This window comes from Blennius ocellaris, assembly GCF_963422515.1.
Source record: "Blennius ocellaris genome assembly, chromosome: 1".
In the NCBI taxonomy this organism is placed as follows: domain Eukaryota; kingdom Metazoa; phylum Chordata; class Actinopteri; order Blenniiformes; family Blenniidae; genus Blennius; species Blennius ocellaris.
Window position 1 is genome coordinate 26,506,154 of NC_137650.1, and position 19,302 is coordinate 26,525,455.

The 19,302-nt window shown below is 41.1% G+C and overlaps 1 protein-coding gene across 1 annotated transcript; it reads right to left on the reverse strand.

The window, feature by feature from the left end:
- Positions 1-172: 172 nt before the first annotated feature.
- cdh15 (cadherin 15, type 1, M-cadherin (myotubule)) lies at positions 173-17,169 on the reverse strand. The gene is made up of 14 exons (XM_080494258.1): positions 16,931-17,169; positions 7,230-7,400; positions 5,829-5,984; positions 5,282-5,426; positions 4,837-5,018; positions 4,627-4,755; positions 4,315-4,497; positions 3,118-3,362; positions 2,892-3,028; positions 2,259-2,489; positions 1,910-2,149; positions 1,680-1,828; positions 1,345-1,536; positions 173-955 (listed from the first exon to the last, which is right to left on the reverse strand). The coding sequence occupies exons 1-14, from the start codon at positions 16,985-16,987 to the stop codon at positions 755-757; spliced, it is 2,418 nt and encodes an 805-aa protein (XP_080350384.1). The 5' UTR covers positions 16,988-17,169; the 3' UTR covers positions 173-754.
- Between the last annotated feature and the right edge of the window lie 2,133 nt (positions 17,170-19,302).

The window sequence follows — 19,302 nt, forward strand, 5'->3', positions numbered from 1 at the left end:
TTTGCCTTGTGACTTGTCCAGGGTGATTCATAATAAACCAAGATAGACTAAAAAGATTAGCATTTATTCTGTAGACAGCAGTAAAATTTAATTCAATGAACATATTGTTAAAAAAATACAAGTCTTCACCCCCAAATGGTTTCATTACAGACAATTGTGTGAGACACTGTTCTATGAAATAATTCCTGAGAGGGTACTACATGTTGGAATGGAGGATTTTTTTTTTTATTCAAGAAAAAGAAACAAACTATTAATATCAGAGCAAATGCTTCTTATAAAATAATCAATTATGTAAAAAAGGAATACATCTTTTTTTTTTTTTTATCTCAAGCTTGTTGCATGTATCATAACTGAACAATCCAAGTCTGAGGACAAACAACAGCAACAGACATGGATACAGATTTCAACACACATCCTGCCTTTTAGCATGCACATTACATTTCCTTGTGGCTTGATTGACACCATGTTTTTTTCTTCCTCTGTCCCTCCTACTTTGTCCAAGCAAAACAAAACTTTACAGCGAACCATCTTGTCAGTGGTGTCCCAAGCGCTCCTCAAAACAAAAGGCACAATATATCGTGTGCCCATTGGTTTGCATCCGCTTTGTTTCTTCAGCACACTTCAAACCATCTCTTGCACTTAAAAAGTTCAATTTTTTCCCAGGAAAAAAAGAAAAAAGTACCAAAGCCACGATCAGTGCTTTCTGACTGCTGGAGGATCACACAGGCTCTCTGGCTGCGGGCTCTTCTCTGCCCTAACGGGGGTCATACATGTTGGCCAGTTTCTTAAAACGTGGTCCCCAGTCGTTGAGGTAGTCGTAGTCCTGATCGCCATCGGAGCTGCCCGAAGCGATGGAGCTGAGGCTGCCTGTCAGTGAGCCGTCCCCCTCGTAGTCGTAGATCAGGGCTGTGTCGTACGGTGGAACGTTGGGGTCGTTGTCTGCGGCCTCCAAGCCCTGAGAAAAGTCACGCCACGAAACAGAGTCGAGGTAGTTAGAAGAATAATTTGCCAAATACATTTGTAATGAATCCTTTTCTAAAAAAAAGCTGCAACACTTATGTGTCACAGAAGCCGATCCCAGCTGTGAAAGCAGGGCAGTATCCAACCTGCAGACGTCCCAGAGAGACTGACCGTCACATTCACACCTGTAAATTATTTTGAATCTGCAATCATCATCAAATACGTGTTTTGTGACAATACAGGGAATCGAGTACCTGGAGAAAGCCCACTCACACACATAAAAACCAGAAGGAAAAAAAAGATCAGTTGTTTTGAAAGGAATAAAGAAATCCTAATCAGGTAAACAACTCATTCAGATTATGGATATCACGAGAAGCTTCTCACGTCATTGATGTAGTCCTCGATGTCGGTGGGGTCTGCGGGAGGTCTCCGGGGGTAGGTCGGCGAGGGGAGGTTATGTGGTGCGTCCTTCCTGAGGGGCTGTTTGCCTCGAGGGATGCCGCTTCCTGGGTAAAATGACCCCGGGGTGGACGGTGCATCGTGGGGATTCCACAATAAGTCGATGTTGAAGGCGTTCTGCAAGAAGAGATGACAGTTTGATACTGTGTGATTTTTAGACCCAAGTAGAAAAAAATTATGTTATGTCGGATCACCTCCGCATCCCAACTAATGAAACCAATGATCATTGCTTCTGATCTCCCATGGCATGTGAGCCTCACCTCGTCCTCCTCACCGCCGCCCTGCTCGTCATAGTTGAAGACATTGTCGCGTATGTCGTCTTCTGATTCCCCAACCAGCAGACCGGTTCCCTTCTTGATGTGATGGCGACGCGCACAGGTGGTCATGGCCACAGCCAGGAGGAGCAGCACTGCAGACATGAACCCATCAGTGTTTCTGGGACTTCATAATAATGTGATAACGATGATAAGAAACAAAGTGAAACACTTACACAGTAAGAGAGCAACACAGGCCATGATGATAACGAGGGCAATGAAGCTGATTCCCACAGTGGAGCCCAGAATCGCCCCAGCTTCTGACTTACAGTCTCCAAAAGAGTCACAGAGACACACGGTGACGTTGACCTGAGCAAAAGCACCTAAAGACGGGCTGCCAGAGTCTGACACCAGCACGGTGACCACATACTCCCCAACATCCAACTCCACAAGGGGCTGCAGCAGTGTGTGAGTGCCTAAAGCAGGAAAACACACAATCAGACGGCTGCTGATGAGTTTGCACATCCACACCAGCAACTCTTCTGTGAACTAATGCACTCCCTCCATCCTCTCTCCAGTCCTTACCATTTATCTGAATAACAGTCCAGTTGACTGACAAATCCTCTGGTATTTCGAAGGAGAAGGGTGCAGCTTGCGGAGGCAGATCTTCATCCACAGCGGTCAGAACCAGACCGGAACCAGTACTGCTGGCACTCCTGCACACAGAGCCGCTCAGAGGGAAGAGCTGGGGGGCAAAGTCATTGGTCTCCTTCAGGGTGATCACCAGCAGGGCCGTGGCTGACACACCCTCCGCATCTACACAAGAGCATAGAAACACAAAACAATGCCACAACGGCTTGAACAGTGTTAAGAGTTGTCTTCACTTGAACAATCTCTAATGCGTGTATATTGGTCAATACAGTCAATTGTTGTCAATAACTTAGTGGCTGGAATCATAATGCATGTTGTGCCTGGTCACAGATTGGCTCTGCTGCTGAACTTTTTGTGTTTCTTTTTGTGTGAGATAAAGAGGAAATGAGAAAATCGAACTTGTTAAATTATATTTCCGAATCACTGAAAGGACTTTTTGCCAAAATGTCCATGAAACACAAACACTATCACATTGAGAACGACTCAATTAAACACAGATTGGTTACCTCAGACTGTTAAATAAATACTTCTAGATATTTGTGAAACAAAATAAGGGGATTAACTAACCCGTGACTTTGACGGCTGCATTATAGATGTTGTTTTTAACATGTGGGGAACGCATTTTGATGTTTCTCTTTAGCGTGATGTCTCCTGTTAGTCTGTCGATGTCCAGCCACCTCTCAGGATCTCTGCTCATCTCATACCTACCAAACAAAGCAAAAAAAAAGAAGTTACTCATAGTTAAATATGTTCAGAAACACATTTTTCAGATTTTATTTTGCCCGAGTCATACCATAGCTCAGAATTATCAGGGTCAGAGGCGATGTTCCTTTTCAGCAAAGTCCCAGGAGCAACAGACTCAGGGACCACGATCTGTATGGGGTTTTCTCTGAAGTATGGAGCTTCGTTCTCATTCACGACAGTGACCATGACAGTGGCAGTGCTCAGTGGCATGTTGGGAGCCTTGTTACTCAGGGGATTTACATTCTCCACAGTTAGAATCAGCATGTGTTGACTCTGTGCTTCATAATCCAGAGGCTGCAATGCAGGAGAAAAGGAAAAAGGATAGTCTTCGGTACAAAATGAAGGCCCGAACTATGGTTACTTTAATTCTAAACTGTATTTATTGTCGGACAAAAACTACACAAAATACTGAAATGACAATGGTCTAAGTGATCATGTAGTTCAGATTTAAACCACAAGATGATGGTGTCGAGTTGTGTTTGGAGGCCTCATTGATATTTACAGGGAAACCTTCATTCTACATAATCAATCAAAAAGGTATTTTAATGAATGGATGACAGATTCATGTATGTAATTCAAATTTTAATTATTCAGTGTCAAATTCAAGTAATTATGTATTTTGTATTCATGCATTATTTTTTGCATGTTTAATCCATTTTATCATCACTACAGTAAAAACATTCAGTTTTCCTTGTATTGTGATAATAATAATATATAATTTTTTTTACTTTGACCTATGAACACTCTGTAGTATTTCTCTCATTTAATCCCAAAATATTAATTAAAGTACCTAGAATTTCCCAAATATAATTTTATTGCACACATTTATTGTTTATTTGTTCCTTACAAGATCCTGAAAGTTTTGTTGGATGAAATAGAAGTGGATTGCGGTTCATTCTTCCAAGATATCAGTTCAATATTCAAAGGGAGGAAAAGTTTCTTGAATATCAATTGAGGTTAAAATGGTTCTACCTCAAATAAACGTAACACAAACCTTTTACAATTAGTAAAGATTTGCCTGTCTATTTTTGAATACATATTCAATAAGGTTTTGCCATAGTCACTAGAAAAAAGGTGAATTTCAAGTATGAAAAACTGAGTTTTTCTATTAAAAATGTAGTAGAATTAGCAGAACTTTGGAGAAAAAAATAGGGTTAGGGTTAAATTTGAGGCTTTGATTTCAAGAAAAAATGTTTTTATCTTCCCAAGCAAGTGAAAGTGTCTTTAAAACAAACGGATTGTGCACCTTCACCACAGTCAGAATCCCCTGGTTGGATGCAGGGTCTGTACTGATGCCAAAGAAACCTTCAGGGTCCTCGGAAATGGAGAACTTGGCCTCCCAGTTTCTTGTCCCGGGATCGTCTCTGTCTGTCACGTTCACTCGACCAAACTCATAATCGAACCTGTTCTCCACTGCTATCATGCTGTACTACAAGCAAAACACACATCAAACACCCATCAGTCGATTCAGACCAGTGAGATGATGTCCCATAATACAAGATCAACAATTTGACATAATTTATAATTACTAAATAGTTCCTGTTTTCATGACACTCACCAATGATGGGTTGAACTGCGGCGCGTAGTTGTTGATGTCAGATACATGTATGACTGCTTCGCCTTCACTCGTCAATCCCATGCCTCCCATATCAGCAACCTGCAGCTTCAACCTGAAACCTTTCACCACCTGCAACAGAGAAACAAAGAGCACCATGTAGGGAAGTGACCCACAATGCGGCCACCTGCAACACAATGCATCCTCAGTCACCTCCCGGTCCAGGCCCACGTCTCTTGTGTAGATGACGCCGGTGGAGTTGTTGATACCAAACATGGTCTTAGTGACTGCGTTGGCAGGAATGCTCTCCTGGCCGATGATGGAGTAGCTCAGAGCAGCGTTTTCTGTCTCTGGGTCATCTGCGTCCGTGGCTGAGACCGTCATGACTGATGTGCCTGCAAGTAACAAATTGACAGCTCTGGTCAAATGAACGAGATCAGTCACAGTCAATGATTCTCAGTGACATTTGTGCTGAGACCGCAGAGGACAAACAATATGTGCAACTTCACAGAATATTGTATTCTTGACCTGGAGCAATTATGTACCATTATGTTTGATCACCTTTATTATATAACAGTATTGACTTGATGTTGTCCTGGTGTTGTAATGCTAACATGACGTTACCAAACCCTGGACAGTCCCAGGTCCATGGCCGTACCTGGGATTGAGAATTCAGCAACAGTGCCAACAAACTGACTCCGAGTGAAGGCAGGTCTGTTGTCATTCTGATCCAGGACCATTATCTCGATGGTGGTGGGATTCTCCAGTCTCTCTCCACTCGGGGAAAGTGCGAAGGCTTTAAGCTGCACACACAAGTCACAAGACACGTCAGAGAAAAATCCTTCAGCATGAAACACTACAGTCATGAGATTATTTCTTTTCAATGGGTTCTCAAGCTTTTTCATCCACACACGGCATATCCTGGCAGAAATAAATGAGCAGGATGTTTGGTTCAGCGTCATGGATTACATCATCACTCATCTGGTCTTCAACATTGTGAACTTTCCCCCGTGACGCTCATAAAAACATCTTCAGAAATTGACCTCCAGCTGTTTGCCAGACATTGATATATGCTTTCAGGACAGAAACGTGACCTCTCTACTTCGAAAAACACGTGTTATAAGCTCTTACAGCACAATCTTTAACTTTAAAATAATTGTAATATGAAGCACATCGGGGAGATTTAAAATATGACTTCCTCTTACCGTGAACGTGCTGTATTTCTCTCTGTCCAGTGGCCGTTTGCTTCTGATTACTCCCGTCTTGTCGTCAATTTCAAACAGATTCTTGGGATACTGGTCCACCCCCGGTCCTTCTAACTTGTAAATCACCTCACCTTTGAATATTTTGTCCGATTTGATCTAAACAGAGAGAGCAGATAAAGAGGAGGATCATCAATATCTTGTGTGAAGACGTGGACTGGATTGTAAAGCAAACACCGTAACGCCAGATGTGAGCATGTTGACAGTTGTGAACCTTGAGACCTGAACTTAAGGACACCTTTGAGATTCTGAACCAATAGTTTTAAACACTATATTTTCAGCAGCTTGTATTCACTTCAGGCCGCACAGTGATGGAGTGGTTAGCAATAACGGAAAGGATATCCCCGGTTCAATCCCAGATTGGGGCTCTGTCATGGTGGAATTTCAATGTGATGCTTTTATTTCATGGTCCAAAAACATGTCTGTATAAAATTGATTGGTGATTCTAAATTACCCACAGTTATGAAGTGTTCTAACTGGGTTACAGCAATGAAAAACATGTTTGCTTCCATTCGTTTTGACATGTTTTGTATAAAATGCACACCACTTTTATAAGTCGAATCACTCCAACTGATATTTTTATTTTACATTCAATTTGGAATCACTTCTATATTATTGTAATCATCAACAAAGTTTACCTCACATCCGTATTTAACATTGGTAAAGCATTGACATGTGGGGGCACGAAAGACTAAAGGGTCATGAAGCCTTCCTGATTGTAACATTTTTTTAAATGTCTTCAAAATGGACAATTATTTTCTGTCACAAAAATAAAAATTTTTAAAAATTTACATGAAATGTGTACCATTAATTAAAAACTTTTTATATAAATAATTTCTAATTCATCATACGTCAGCCTAAAGAGAAGGAATGAACACAATTACAACTGAATGCATTTTTTGCAGTGAAAAACCTGTGAGTGAAAGTTTCAACTAAGTGGCACCAGAGCGCCAAATGCTGCAAGACGGATTGTAAATCCAAAGTTTATCCTCACAAAAAAAGAAATAATCATTACAGAACAGAACAAATAAACTGTATTTTACACTTAGTGTATTCTGAGGTTTCTCTCACTTTTATTTTGTAGAATTGTACTGGTTGTGGTGGAGTGGGGTGTTGCTTAAGCTTACGATAGTAAAAATGTGGATCCCTCAAGAAAAACCACTGATTTAGATAAGCAAATGTGGAGAAAACATTTAAATTACATGTTTTAACAAGATCTGCTTCAGTGTTCAAAAATTCGTTAATGGTGGTTTGATTTCCATCTTTGCCCATCAAAAACATGCCATCAAACGGATATTTCATACTAATGAATGAGTCAAAGTAAGAACACTCTATATGAGTTACCTGGACAAGGTTTTCTGGAACCTGCTTGCTATTCTCTGACACTCTTATTGGAGGAATAATCCAGTCCCTCTTCACTCTTAACACCCCCTCGCCTCGACTTCTCCATGGATATAAGGCCTGTAGATGCAGCTCATCGTCCTTAATGTACTGACTTTCTGCTGAGCTCCACACCTGAAAGAGGGAAGAAAATTCAGAATGGCATTTTAAGAAACATTAACACACGTACAACTGAAACTGCGACAGAAGCCATAACGAACAGCAGTGAGTCAGATCACATGAATTTCTTTTATAGTAAGGAATCTTCTCTAGAAACCTGCTTTATATCATTATGTACTGTACATTTGCAGCTGTGGACACTCATGTCAGAGAGTCCCTGTGGGCTGACATGTTGGCTGCAGGCTCGCTGCACTGTGGAGTCCACAGGATTGTCCGGGGCCAGAAAGAGACGCCGGGCCGCCACAGTCTCAGGTTTCACTCACTAATACATGCTTTTGTCAGCTCACTTTGATCCTGGCGCAAATTCATCTCAGGACAAGGAAACACAAACACTCACGCACATTTCACCGGCCCTCCTTCACCACATTGCTCTACACCCACCCACACATACACATCACATGTGAGAAACACACTAATGCAACAGCTGTCGACGATGGATTTAGATCCTGTGCTTTCCCACCCGCATTCCCACTCACACTCACAAATTCCCCTTTATGCTCAGTTCTGCACCTGACTGGGAGTTTGGAGTCACCTTACGGATATGCACTGTTGCAGAAATCCCACTGACACACTCTTTTGAATCCATGCTTTCTCTCTCTCTCTCACACACACACACACACACACACACACACACACACACACACACACACACACACACACACACACACACACACACACACACACACACACACACACACACACACACACACACACACACACACACACACACACACACACACACACACACACATACACACACACACACACACACACACACACACACGCCTGTACATCCACAGAAAAACCCCCACCCCCACATCTGCTTATAGACACATTTCCGTAAGTTGCTTCCTGCTTTTCTCTGGGATTTCACTGGATCGACTTCGACTTCTCATATGTTTAAAAGCTCACCGACAAAATCCACACTCCAGAAATAAACATAGACTTATAAACCTTCCCAAAAAGCTTAGCAATACACCCGATTTGTGTTTCAACACAATCGATGAATTACTATGTCATGAAAGTTTTATCTGAAGTGATAAATATAAGCCAAACAATATACACATAAGAACCAATGAATATTTTATGAATGGCCCGTGATACCCGCCCTGTCTCTGAGGGGGGTGGGTGATGGGGTATAACTGATCTTATGGCATGCCACATGACAGTGAATGGAGGAATTGCAACCATGGCTGGCATTTGCAGTCCGAGCCAGGGGGCAGGCTAATCTTAGACTGCTCTATATTCTTGACCCCTACTGTACCTATTTAACTTCTTGAAGCCATCGTCATCTACACATGCCCACCGAGATGTTTACATTCACATTCCAGAGGAGCCTGCATTGATTCTTCCTGAGAGGTAAGACTTCTGGGTGGCTCACCTCTCAAGCTCCTGCTGGCATAGCAGACATTTTCACAACACGGTCCAATAATCAAACATAGCACTTTGCAAGTTTTAGACCAGATAGAAGAAATTTCTTCTTCTGAATTGACTTCAAAACAACTCTCGATAATAATTTCGTATGAAAACATAGTAAAAATGTAATTTTTGAAAAAGATTTTGAGATTTTGTGAGGGTTTTACTCAACAATTCTGCTCAGGAGCGAGGTGTGTTTCATTGTTTCTGTTTTCCAAATAAAAGTAAACATAAATGACATCTGATTATTACAAGAATTATATTTGCTTAACTGTTATTTTGTCTTGAAACAATATGTTGGAAAAAATATGTTGGAAAAAAAACTGTAAGGCTAAAGGATCACCAGTATTTCGCTTTAGTAATCTTGTAGTGATGATGAGTGTATTTACCAACTCGTGTTACAATTAATAAAACAGGTAACTGAAAAAGAAATCTCAAAATCACATGGAAACCTCAAGAGAGGCCATAGAAAAATTAGAGGTAATGTAATCCCATCCATCCATCCATCCATATGAGTATGTCATTTGAGATTGGACAGCCAGATAAACGTTGCCCTCCTTGTTATAAAAAAAAAAAAAAGAAGAAAGCATTGTGTGCTGAATTTGATCCACAGAGTATAAATCCACAAAACCAAGTAGTCCAGATTTCTCAGGGTAGGAAACATCAGCAGGCTGTCGGAGCCACTTACAGTAAGACGGCTTGATGTTGTGCACACTTCCTTCTCACACACACTTTATCAGTTAGGATGACACTATGTTTTGGACAGTTTTCTCCACTGTAATATCGGCTCACTAATAATGCCTTTACCAGACCGAGACACGGCAACACCAAAGTCTCATGTTACCAATTAGACCCGCGAGTGCCATTTCCGACAGGCTGAGCAACGGCACCACGCAGATTAACTGTTTTAGAGGCTTTTCCCAGATACTTTTTACAGCTTGGCCTTTCACCCTGGACCCTCACTGAGGTATGGGCAGCTTGTTTTGGGGATGAAATGCCCTCAACGACGAAAACACTGCAAACACTCACACTGCAAAGAAGCTTCCACCAGGTCAGACTCCCTGAGGGCAGAGTTCTGCAACCTCTATGACCAAAGAAGCCATTTTTTACCCCACTTTTCCACCTAATATAATTCATCTGGAGCCACAAAATATAATTTACCTTCCCAATGAGAATGAACACGACTGATAAACTGGTATATAATGTTTTGCTAAATCAAAACGGTATCTTGGGATCTATTTATTTGATTTATGGGCATCTAAAAAGTGTAGACATGATTTATAGTTTTAGCTGTTTTACATGTTGTTTCCTAATATTTTAGCCATCTCCAGATCTTTCTTTGCTGTTTTACCGGTATTAATTTTAACTGTTCTTTCTTTAGGTTGCTTTACTTTCCTTTTCTGTTTTTAGTGGCTTCACCAGTTTTATCTTTCAGAGCTTATTAGCTGGTTTACTTTTCATAGTTGTTTTCAGCGGGTTTAGCTCAGGGGACCATATGTCTCAATTTTCAGGGAAAGTCCCAGATTTGGGTGACCAACTCAAGCTGACCTGAAAATAAAATGAAATCAGTTCACAGAAAGCTTCTTTGTACCTTCGAAACTCGCATTTATTTAGAGTTATATTATTATGAATCGCTGTAGTAGAGATCAAATGAGTGACACTTATTGAATGTCCATGAAATTATATAATGAAAAAAATATCAAATGAACCTTTCTTCACTGTGATATTTCATCTTTATAATGTTAAAGAAAAAGGATACCATTGTTGCTGACTCCTCATTAATTCATCATCATTTGTCAGATCCATTTAAAAGTGTTCTCGCGAATTCATATTTTCTACTGCGAAAAGTTGTTCCTGTTTATCGCCTCCCCAACCACAAAACTGAATTTGTCCTCTTTTATCCAGGCCACAGAGGCAGAAGCTACACAGATGGATGAATGAAAGAACTTCTCATAATCAAAGTGATTTAAGTGCAAATGATAACTTTTGATCATTGTTCTGAAAATAACTCATATTTTCCATTTTTAAAATAAAAGAGATTTGAAATCGCCATGTCAGCTGATTTAGCTAATGTAACCTTTTTATTCTCTCAGTTTGAAGAGTTTTGGCCTTTACTCATAACTTTTTTATTGATTGCTAATTGTCCTCCATATATATCCAACAAACTTGTAAAATCAGCGTTGTTGACAGTGAAAAGTTCATGAGTCTTTCCTGATTGATTAAAACATTCTATTTTCCTCAACATTGTGTAGACGTTCGATCAGAAACTAAATGTTTGTCAGTAGAAGTGAAAGGCAGGCGACAATGTGAAGATGTGATGCATATGTCACAAGCGTCACCTTGAAGTGAAGCTAAGAGCCACTTTGAAAGATCGTCTGCTGTGAAGCAAAGTGTATCTGGTTTTATTGTGAAAACACCACATCATTTAAAGTTTATCATTTAAAGCAATGACTTGTGTTCACCAGTAAATGATGTAAGAATGTGAAACATGAGGTAAACTACTATAGAACACCTTTAACATGTTTCTCAGTAATCGAGTTTGTCATATGAAACTGTGGGTCACGTTTCAAAGCTTGCCAACAATGTAATGTGGAGGTGTCTCATATCAGCTGCATTCAAGCATGTGGTAAAGCAACGGTCAGGAACATGCGCTAACATAGGACATGTGGCGATTAGGGTGAAACTGGGATCCAAGTTTTGTCAGTGAGACAGTAAATATCTCACATTTGCTCAGGAGGCCATCAGAGCTGTTCCCATTCCAAGTATTGTAAAGTGATACAGGAGCATTTCCTTTTGGACATGCATTCATGAGGCATTACTCTCATCGTTCCCAGCATGATTATAAAGTACAGTAACGGGTTGGGATAATTTGGTTGTTGTTCAGAGACTTACGAAATGGAAATAGGGCTGGGAAAGATTTCCAGCGGGCTGCAATGGAGACACGTACAGAAAAGAAAAGTAACATAAACCAGTGCAACATTTTCTCAGGCTTACATGGACCTTTTGAGGAAGTAATTCATTTAATGACAACGTGCTCCCTCTGAGAGTCGACTGCAGCGGTGACTGTGGTGGTCTGACTGCGTCTTCTGCAGGAGTGTGTGTGTGTGTGTGTGAGAGCAACAGTCACCCGAATAACTCAAGAAAAGACTGAGTGGCCGAGAAGCGCCGCCTGCAGCATGCCAGACAGTCCCTGCGGCCACAGGCGAGAGGTCGCACAGGTGTCCCCGCCCCCGGTCACTGCTGTTACTGCTCCTCAGGAAGAGACATCTGACCGGCCAGTCAGCAGCAGAACGCCTCGCGGCCCCCCCATCACTTTGCTAAGTCATTGCTGCCTGGCGTGGGCATGAAGGCCCCTATTTATGGTGCCATTATGAGTGTGTCGCCTTCTTTGAGCAGATGTCTCAGTTTTAGGAATGCTGAGCAAGGTTAAAGCAATAGAATAAAAGTAGAATTCAATATGGAACGTGTAAATATAGTTAGAAAAAACATAAAGCTATACTGTTTGAGAACTTATAAGGATAAAGTTCAACAATGTCTTTTTTTTTAATTTGCAGTTCAATCAGTGAAAATGAGCCACCCAGAGTGTTAAAGGATATTTCAATACTTCAGAGTGCAGAGTTGGAGCTTTCCAAATCTATTCTTTTTATTAAAGTAAATCACAACCAAACACAAAACTCACACCCCAGACACCCCTGCCTCTTGCAGGCTCTCGTGTGGTCTCTGTGTCTTGGCGGCTCCTCCTTTTATGTGCAGAGAGGTGATGCAGCACACCTGACTCCTATCAGGTGTGCTGCATCACCTCTCTGCCACACACTGGATTTATATTATCTCAATCGTCCAGTATTTATTGAACTATTTTTGCTAAAAAAAAAGGACCCAAATATAACTCACTAAAGTCATTGGGCATATTAAAAAAAAAAAAAAAAAAAAAAAAAAGATGCAGTAGTTTATATGTGTACAAAATATACATAAGTATGCTTTTTCAATATTCAATGTTTAAAAATTTGATTCCCCATTTAAATCAAGTCAACTAACTGGGGAATAAAATATGTTTTGAAGTGTTTAATTCATCAGCAGCATCTTATTTTAGTCCTGTATTACATAATGTTTATCTATGTACAGTTTTGTAGACTGAAAGAAAAAGGAAGTGACCAAATACGGCACAATAATGGATATATTGTACAATGGGAAAGATGTTTTTGATGTACAAGTCACATATTAACACTGTAATCATTCCATTGAAATTAAAGCGTGATAAGCTTTCCCTCTTTACACATCCATACAAGATAGAAACCTGATAAATGTTTAAGAAAATAACTATTGTTTCTCACTTAAAGTGGAATATATCAGAGGTAAACATCTTGTTTAAAATGTGGGATCACTGGAGGTGGAAGCATCTTTGTAAAATTATTTTGAAACCAACAAAGATTGAAAGTTTCAACAGACATGGTCCATATTAAAGAAAATACTTGATTTGGACCATAATATCAATGTTTTCTTTGTCAGTTCGTAGCTCAGCACGATGGAGCAGTTAGAACTCTCACGTCTGGAATTTCTGTGAGGAGTTTGTATGTTCTCCCTATGTGTGTGGGTTTCCTCTTATATACCAAAAAACGTGCATGTGTGGTTAATTGTTGAATCCACATTGCCTCTAGGTGTGAAAATGAATATGTGTGGCGGTTTGTCTCTGAGGTTTGTGCTATGATTTGACTGGTGACGTGTCCAGGATGTATCCTGTCCCCGCCCATAGTTACCTAGGATTGACTCCTGCACGGGATAAAACAATGTGGAAGATGGATAAATGGATGCAATTGACTCATTTCAAGTGTTGCACATTTACCGGTAAATCAAAACACGAGTTAAAGCTTTGGTTTTCAAAGTGAGTGTTCAGATTATTCACAGCATTCAAATCCATGATATGTATTTCTATGGATCACAAAACAAAACACTTTCTGACCCGCTTGTCCTTCTAGCAACTCACCCATTAAGATATCCCTCACAACATAAATTGCCATATAATTAAACTTGTCTGCAAAAGCTGCTCTTCTTTTGATATTTTTTCAATAAACATGAACACAAGCAGACAAAATCCCAGCTGCCAATGATCCCAACAACGTCCGGCCAAGTAAATCTCACAAGTATGAGGTAGCATGTACTCCACACTGTATGGATTTACTGTTGCATGAAGGAATGGAAGAGAAATCCTCTCAAGAGGTTGTTGGAAATTATCCAAACATCAGCGTCATTTCACACAAAGGCCGATTTGTTTTCGTACTGTCAACAAGGCTTTAACGGCAGAAACCTTAGGCCATTGATGTCTGGCCTCTGCATTGTAAAAGTTTAGTGGGTTGATCAATTTATCCTCTTGTGATACTTAATGTCAGAAGTGGAAATCCATCACAGCATTACTGCCTATTCTTGTATGGAACCTCTAAACTCGAAGCTGTCAACACTTGGTCGTCTTCGTTTCAATCAAGGAAAAACCAAGCAAACACATGGAAAAGAAAACGTAATTTTTTTATGATGTGGAAGTCATCTCCCTCTGAAACTCGAGTCAGTGTAAAACATCCTGCAGGTATCCGCATCCCAGCAGGAGCTGGTGATTCAGGCCCTCAATCCTCTGACTGATTGTTTCCGATGAGTGAGGCTTCAGCGTCAGCTGGACGCTCCCACAGACCCTTGATTTGTGCCTGCTTTCACGGTCTAGAAGCGACCCACTCCTCCGTCTTTAAGGAGGGGGATTACAGAGCGGGACAAATGGCATCACGCATGCATCTGGGAACAGCTGCCCACTCCACCACACGACGCACCCCCAACAGGCCGGAACGCCTCTGTTCAAACGCCGGCTCACTGCATATTAAAAGAGCACAACTGAGAGCTATCAGGTGACTCCCAGGAAAGTTTTCAGGCTGAATCAACAGCTGCTAATTGGTTCAATTCAGTCTGAAGACTTAATGAAAAGGTTTCACCAATGGGACACCTGCTGGAGCATACGCAATATGTCACCGTGTCCACCCATTGGATCGATTGTGTGAAGAACTACATGTGTTTGGCACAAAAACATTTCTCCTCAATGTACATTTACATTTTATTTCAAAAGCACTGAAGGCTTAGCACTTAATTTTCCAAACATTGAGATAAAAATAGACTCCTAAAAGGCCCCAGTTCGCGACTGTCGTCAACAAAATCTGCTTTTCACGCATTAGCGGCTTAAAGACTCAAATGTTGCCCTTCAACGTTTACGGCTTGTCCTTTTATAGAGGATAACAGCTGACCTCAGTGTGGATTCACTGCAATTAAAATCAAATTAGGAGTCAAATTACAGCAATGACTTACCCCAAAGCGCTCACAAACTTCTCAAAGCACTGAGTGGTAGTACGGCTCTTTGTAGTTGGTGAGGATGTAAAATATATTTGAAATATTCACGATGTCTTCACAAAAAACAAACACACAACATTGATATCTAAAGAGCTAACTTCCTCCGACAATTAATTAATTTATTTAAATTGAATGCAGGTAATGTATAAATGTCTCTGTTGTTTGTTTTTATCTTATTGGATTGGATTGTTGTCAGTCAGGTCGCAGAAATTTGCCTGTTCAGGATGATTATTTGCAAATTAAAATGTGATTTTCTTTTTGCCTTAAATTGCAGATTGATTTTATCTATTTAAAACTACTTACTTCAAAACAAACTGATCACGTTATGTGATTTGATTATTGCCCCTATGGGATTTGTAACACCTCTGGCATTTGACTGAGAAATGTAACCCACGTGTCGGCCGCACACACACACACACACACACACACACACACACACACACACACACACACACACACACACACACACACACACACACACACACACACACACACACACACACACGTTTCATGAAGTGGGAGGCATCAGACCGAGATCCTGCACCGTAAAGGTCATGTTTCGGAGTTTACAGGGCTTAGACATCATTCACGGGTTTATTTATTGATGTTTATATTGAACGTCGTAAATGTAATTATCACTGTGGTCCAAAGGATTTGACCAAACTATCACACATGCTGATCCGTCACTGTGACAAACCCGTGGCTGCGCAAGTGATCTATTGCTTCCAGGTTTAGAAGTGTGGTTGCCTCCATGGTCAATTAGCTACGGAATATGAAAACGTGAACCACACCATAAAGTCACCGCAAAGAATTTTAACTTCAAACACACACCCACACAAAAGTGAAAACGTTTTTTTTTTTTTTTTTACAGACAAGCAGCTTGAAAAAACTGCTTTTGTACATCAATAGTAAAATCTAAATTAGACCAGAGCAAGACTTTCCCTCAGGAATCATTAGAGGTCAACTCACTCACCAGCTCAACCTGGGCTGCATTACCACTCCAAACACAGCCAAAGACAGATAGTGGCTGGAAGTGCTGTTGGTAATAAGTCAGTTTACAATGTTATCCACTCCAGGTTTCATAATGGCATCTGCTGACAGGAGCCACTAATGATGCCCTGAGCCCCTCCCCTGCACACATCTGGACTCTTGTCCATCTCCAAACACTTCATCACCCTCTGTTTAGCTCAGCCCAAAGCTCTGATTGGTTAGTGTCCATTGATGAAAAAGAGTGGATGTTTGGGCCCAGGACTTCACTCAGGTAAATTGTATATTTGACGAGCGGGGCAGTTAAAGTTCGTTCGCTTGGACACAAGCACATTCTGAAGTAGCAGTAAGTAAAAAAAAAAAAAAAAAAATCTTTGTCTGAATGGGATTGTGTGAGAGTCGATTCACAGAATGGGGACACAGCAGGCCAGCAACATGACAAGAGTACAACTCAAGTGCAAATGGATCATCTGTGAAGCAGGCAGTCAAATATATGTAGCAAGTCCATCCAACAGCAGGTTAACAACACCTTGATGCAATAAGAAATGAAAGGAGGGAGAACCATTTAATCCAACAAGCTAATAATTGAACTTAATTTCTTCTGTGTTGTTTCAGTGATACATGCAAAATACAGCAGGTATGAGGCATAAAAACAAACGTGTCAAGTGTGGATGAATTTAAATAGATTTTTAAAATTTTCTTACCTGGCAAAGCAGAGAACCCAGCACCAGCACACAGGCCATCAATGTCCGTGCAGCCATCCTCAGTAGCAGCTCTCAGGGACTCAGACTGGACAGATCTCTGACCACTGAAGGAGCTAAAGATTCGCCCTGACTAACAGAACTCCTGGGTGGCTCCTGAAAGGCGAGAATCTCTCCAACCCTTCAAACCTGCCTCTCTCCTTCTTCCCAGCTTTCCTCTTTGCAGTCTCTCTTTCTCTCTCTCTCTGCCTCTCTGCTTTCCTCTCGGAGCATCTGTCTCTCACAGCTCCACCCTGTCTATAGCTGGAGTATGTCTCACAGTCGTGGGGGCAAGGGGGCTAGAATTTCAGAAGCGGCCCTCCCATGTACCCCAGCACATGTGCTGTCACTCATATAGCCAATGAGAGAGAGAAAGACAGAGAGAGAGAGATAGAGAGAGATAAAGAGAGCAGCAAGACAGCTGTTAGTGGTGTAGACAGAAACACTGTCTACACCAGTGAGTACATAAACTTTTTAAACGGTCTTCAAAGCAGCTCGGTCATTCAGAAAGAGCGAAAGGTTAAGGAGAAAAGCAACAGCAAGCCCGATGTGCGAGATGTGAAACAACGTGAAGACAAAAGTGTTTTATGACGTGTTTTCTTTTCTTTTCTTTTACATGTGCTCTGATTTGGCTTTGCAAACACTCCGCTTTAAGCCGAGAAACAATGTCAGCGCCGCGAATATCTGCCGTCAGCTGCAATCTCTCCCACAACAAAATCAGCTCATGAAGTCATCTGCGAGGTTGTAAAGCTTTCAGGTTTCACGCAGTTTAACAGCTGAATCGTGTTGTTCAAAGCAGGAGGCGCTGTTTTGGGAAATAGGGCTCTCTCTCAATAGATATCAGTATCATCAAAGCCCATTTTATGCATCTTGTGTTTTTTCATTAAATGCATGAATCATCAAATGAAATGTACAACTGGCAGAATAACCAAACCCAATGGAGATCATGCAAACTCTAAATAGCTCAAACTGGCCATGTTTGCATTGTGAGACATGAGCATTAACTGCTACAACTAGTATGCTGCATTGTCAGATATTTTGTGGCACTATTTATTTTTTCGAGAGGAGTCAAATAGTCTGACTTCCCAAATTGGAGAGTTTACAAATATATGCTGCTCCGCATAAAACCTGTAACTCAGGTGCTGCATCGTCAAGTTATTGTGATCAGAAGACATTAATAGCTTCTTCAATACTGTGAAATTGTTGATCCTCTATATGATAAAACAATTATGACTTGTACTGTGTACATACACATATTAAATGAACAAGTTTTAAGCAAATTTGAGAAAAATGCAGAAGGAGTATTGGTATGAAGACAAGCGGTGGTCACATGAAACGTTGATTTAATTTTCTGTTCACTACTAGTTTATATATATTTTACATATTTTGCATGCAATTTGCACTTTCCAAAGACTTCATTGAACTTGAGATACACATTTTTTTATTTGCACCCTCAGACTGCACTGGGTCCTCTGAACCACAAAGCCCTTTACACGAGGAAATGGCCAATTCCCCGTCTTTCTTCTTTTAAGCTCTCCTTGATCCACCTTCATGTTGCCGAGCTGCATCTGTAACCTCTCCATCCAGCGAGCGGTGGTGTCGTGCCCTCACACATTGAGAACATTCAGCCCAACTCTTTCATCTCCAGCTATTTTGAACAGTCTGTCACAGCACATGATGAAGATCTATGGGTGATGTCAAAGCAGAGGTGGACATTTTTCTAATGCTTCAGGTTTGACCGAACTTCTTTTAGGATCAATTTAGTCCTACTGACTTTAACAACCATGTCCCCTTGTGTGTGAGCCTGATGTTGTTGAAGAGGAAAAGTTAGTCTACTTTGTCACTTCAGTATTCTCATGGGAGAAATAAGCAGCAAAGGTGTGTTATATGCATCATAGCACGGCTTGGATGGGAAGAACGGCGTTCACACCCCTTCGCGTTTTTTTCCAACACTCATCGACACGCTCTCAGCAAGACTGCTCACGGGTCAAAGGTCGATACAGATCGTCAGAACGTAAACACATTAAGACCACAGTGACCTTTCTTTTGCACAAAGACCTCTGTTCATACAGAGATGTCAAACACGACACAAATGAATAACCCCCCGAGTTATGACAGCAGAGCTACATTGGCGAGAGAAACACTGTTGAGCCGACAGTAATGAAGCTCCAGTGGTAGAAAGCAGAGCAGAGGAGTAGCTGAGTGTGTTGGCAGGCTGGCCGTGCGTGCTGAGCTGTTGTCTGCATGCTTTCATGTGACAGTGTGCTCACGGTTGTGTGTGTGTGAGTGTGTGTGTGTATGTGAGACTTCTGGTATAAAAGGGTGATTCTACAACA

Coding starts and splice junctions, on each gene's coding strand:
- cdh15 (XM_080494258.1), bottom strand. CDS start 16,987: ATGGCTGCACGGACATTGATGGCCTGTGTGCTGGTGCTGGGTTCTCTG. Junction 7,401..16,930: donor TGGGTTCTCTGCTTTGCCAG/GTAAGAAAATTT, acceptor TCCCTCTTTCAG/GTGTGGAGCTCAGCAGAAAG. Junction 4,756..4,836: donor ACGTGGGCCTGGACCGGGAG/GTGACTGAGGAT, acceptor TCTCTGTTGCAG/GTGGTGAAAGGTTTCAGGTT.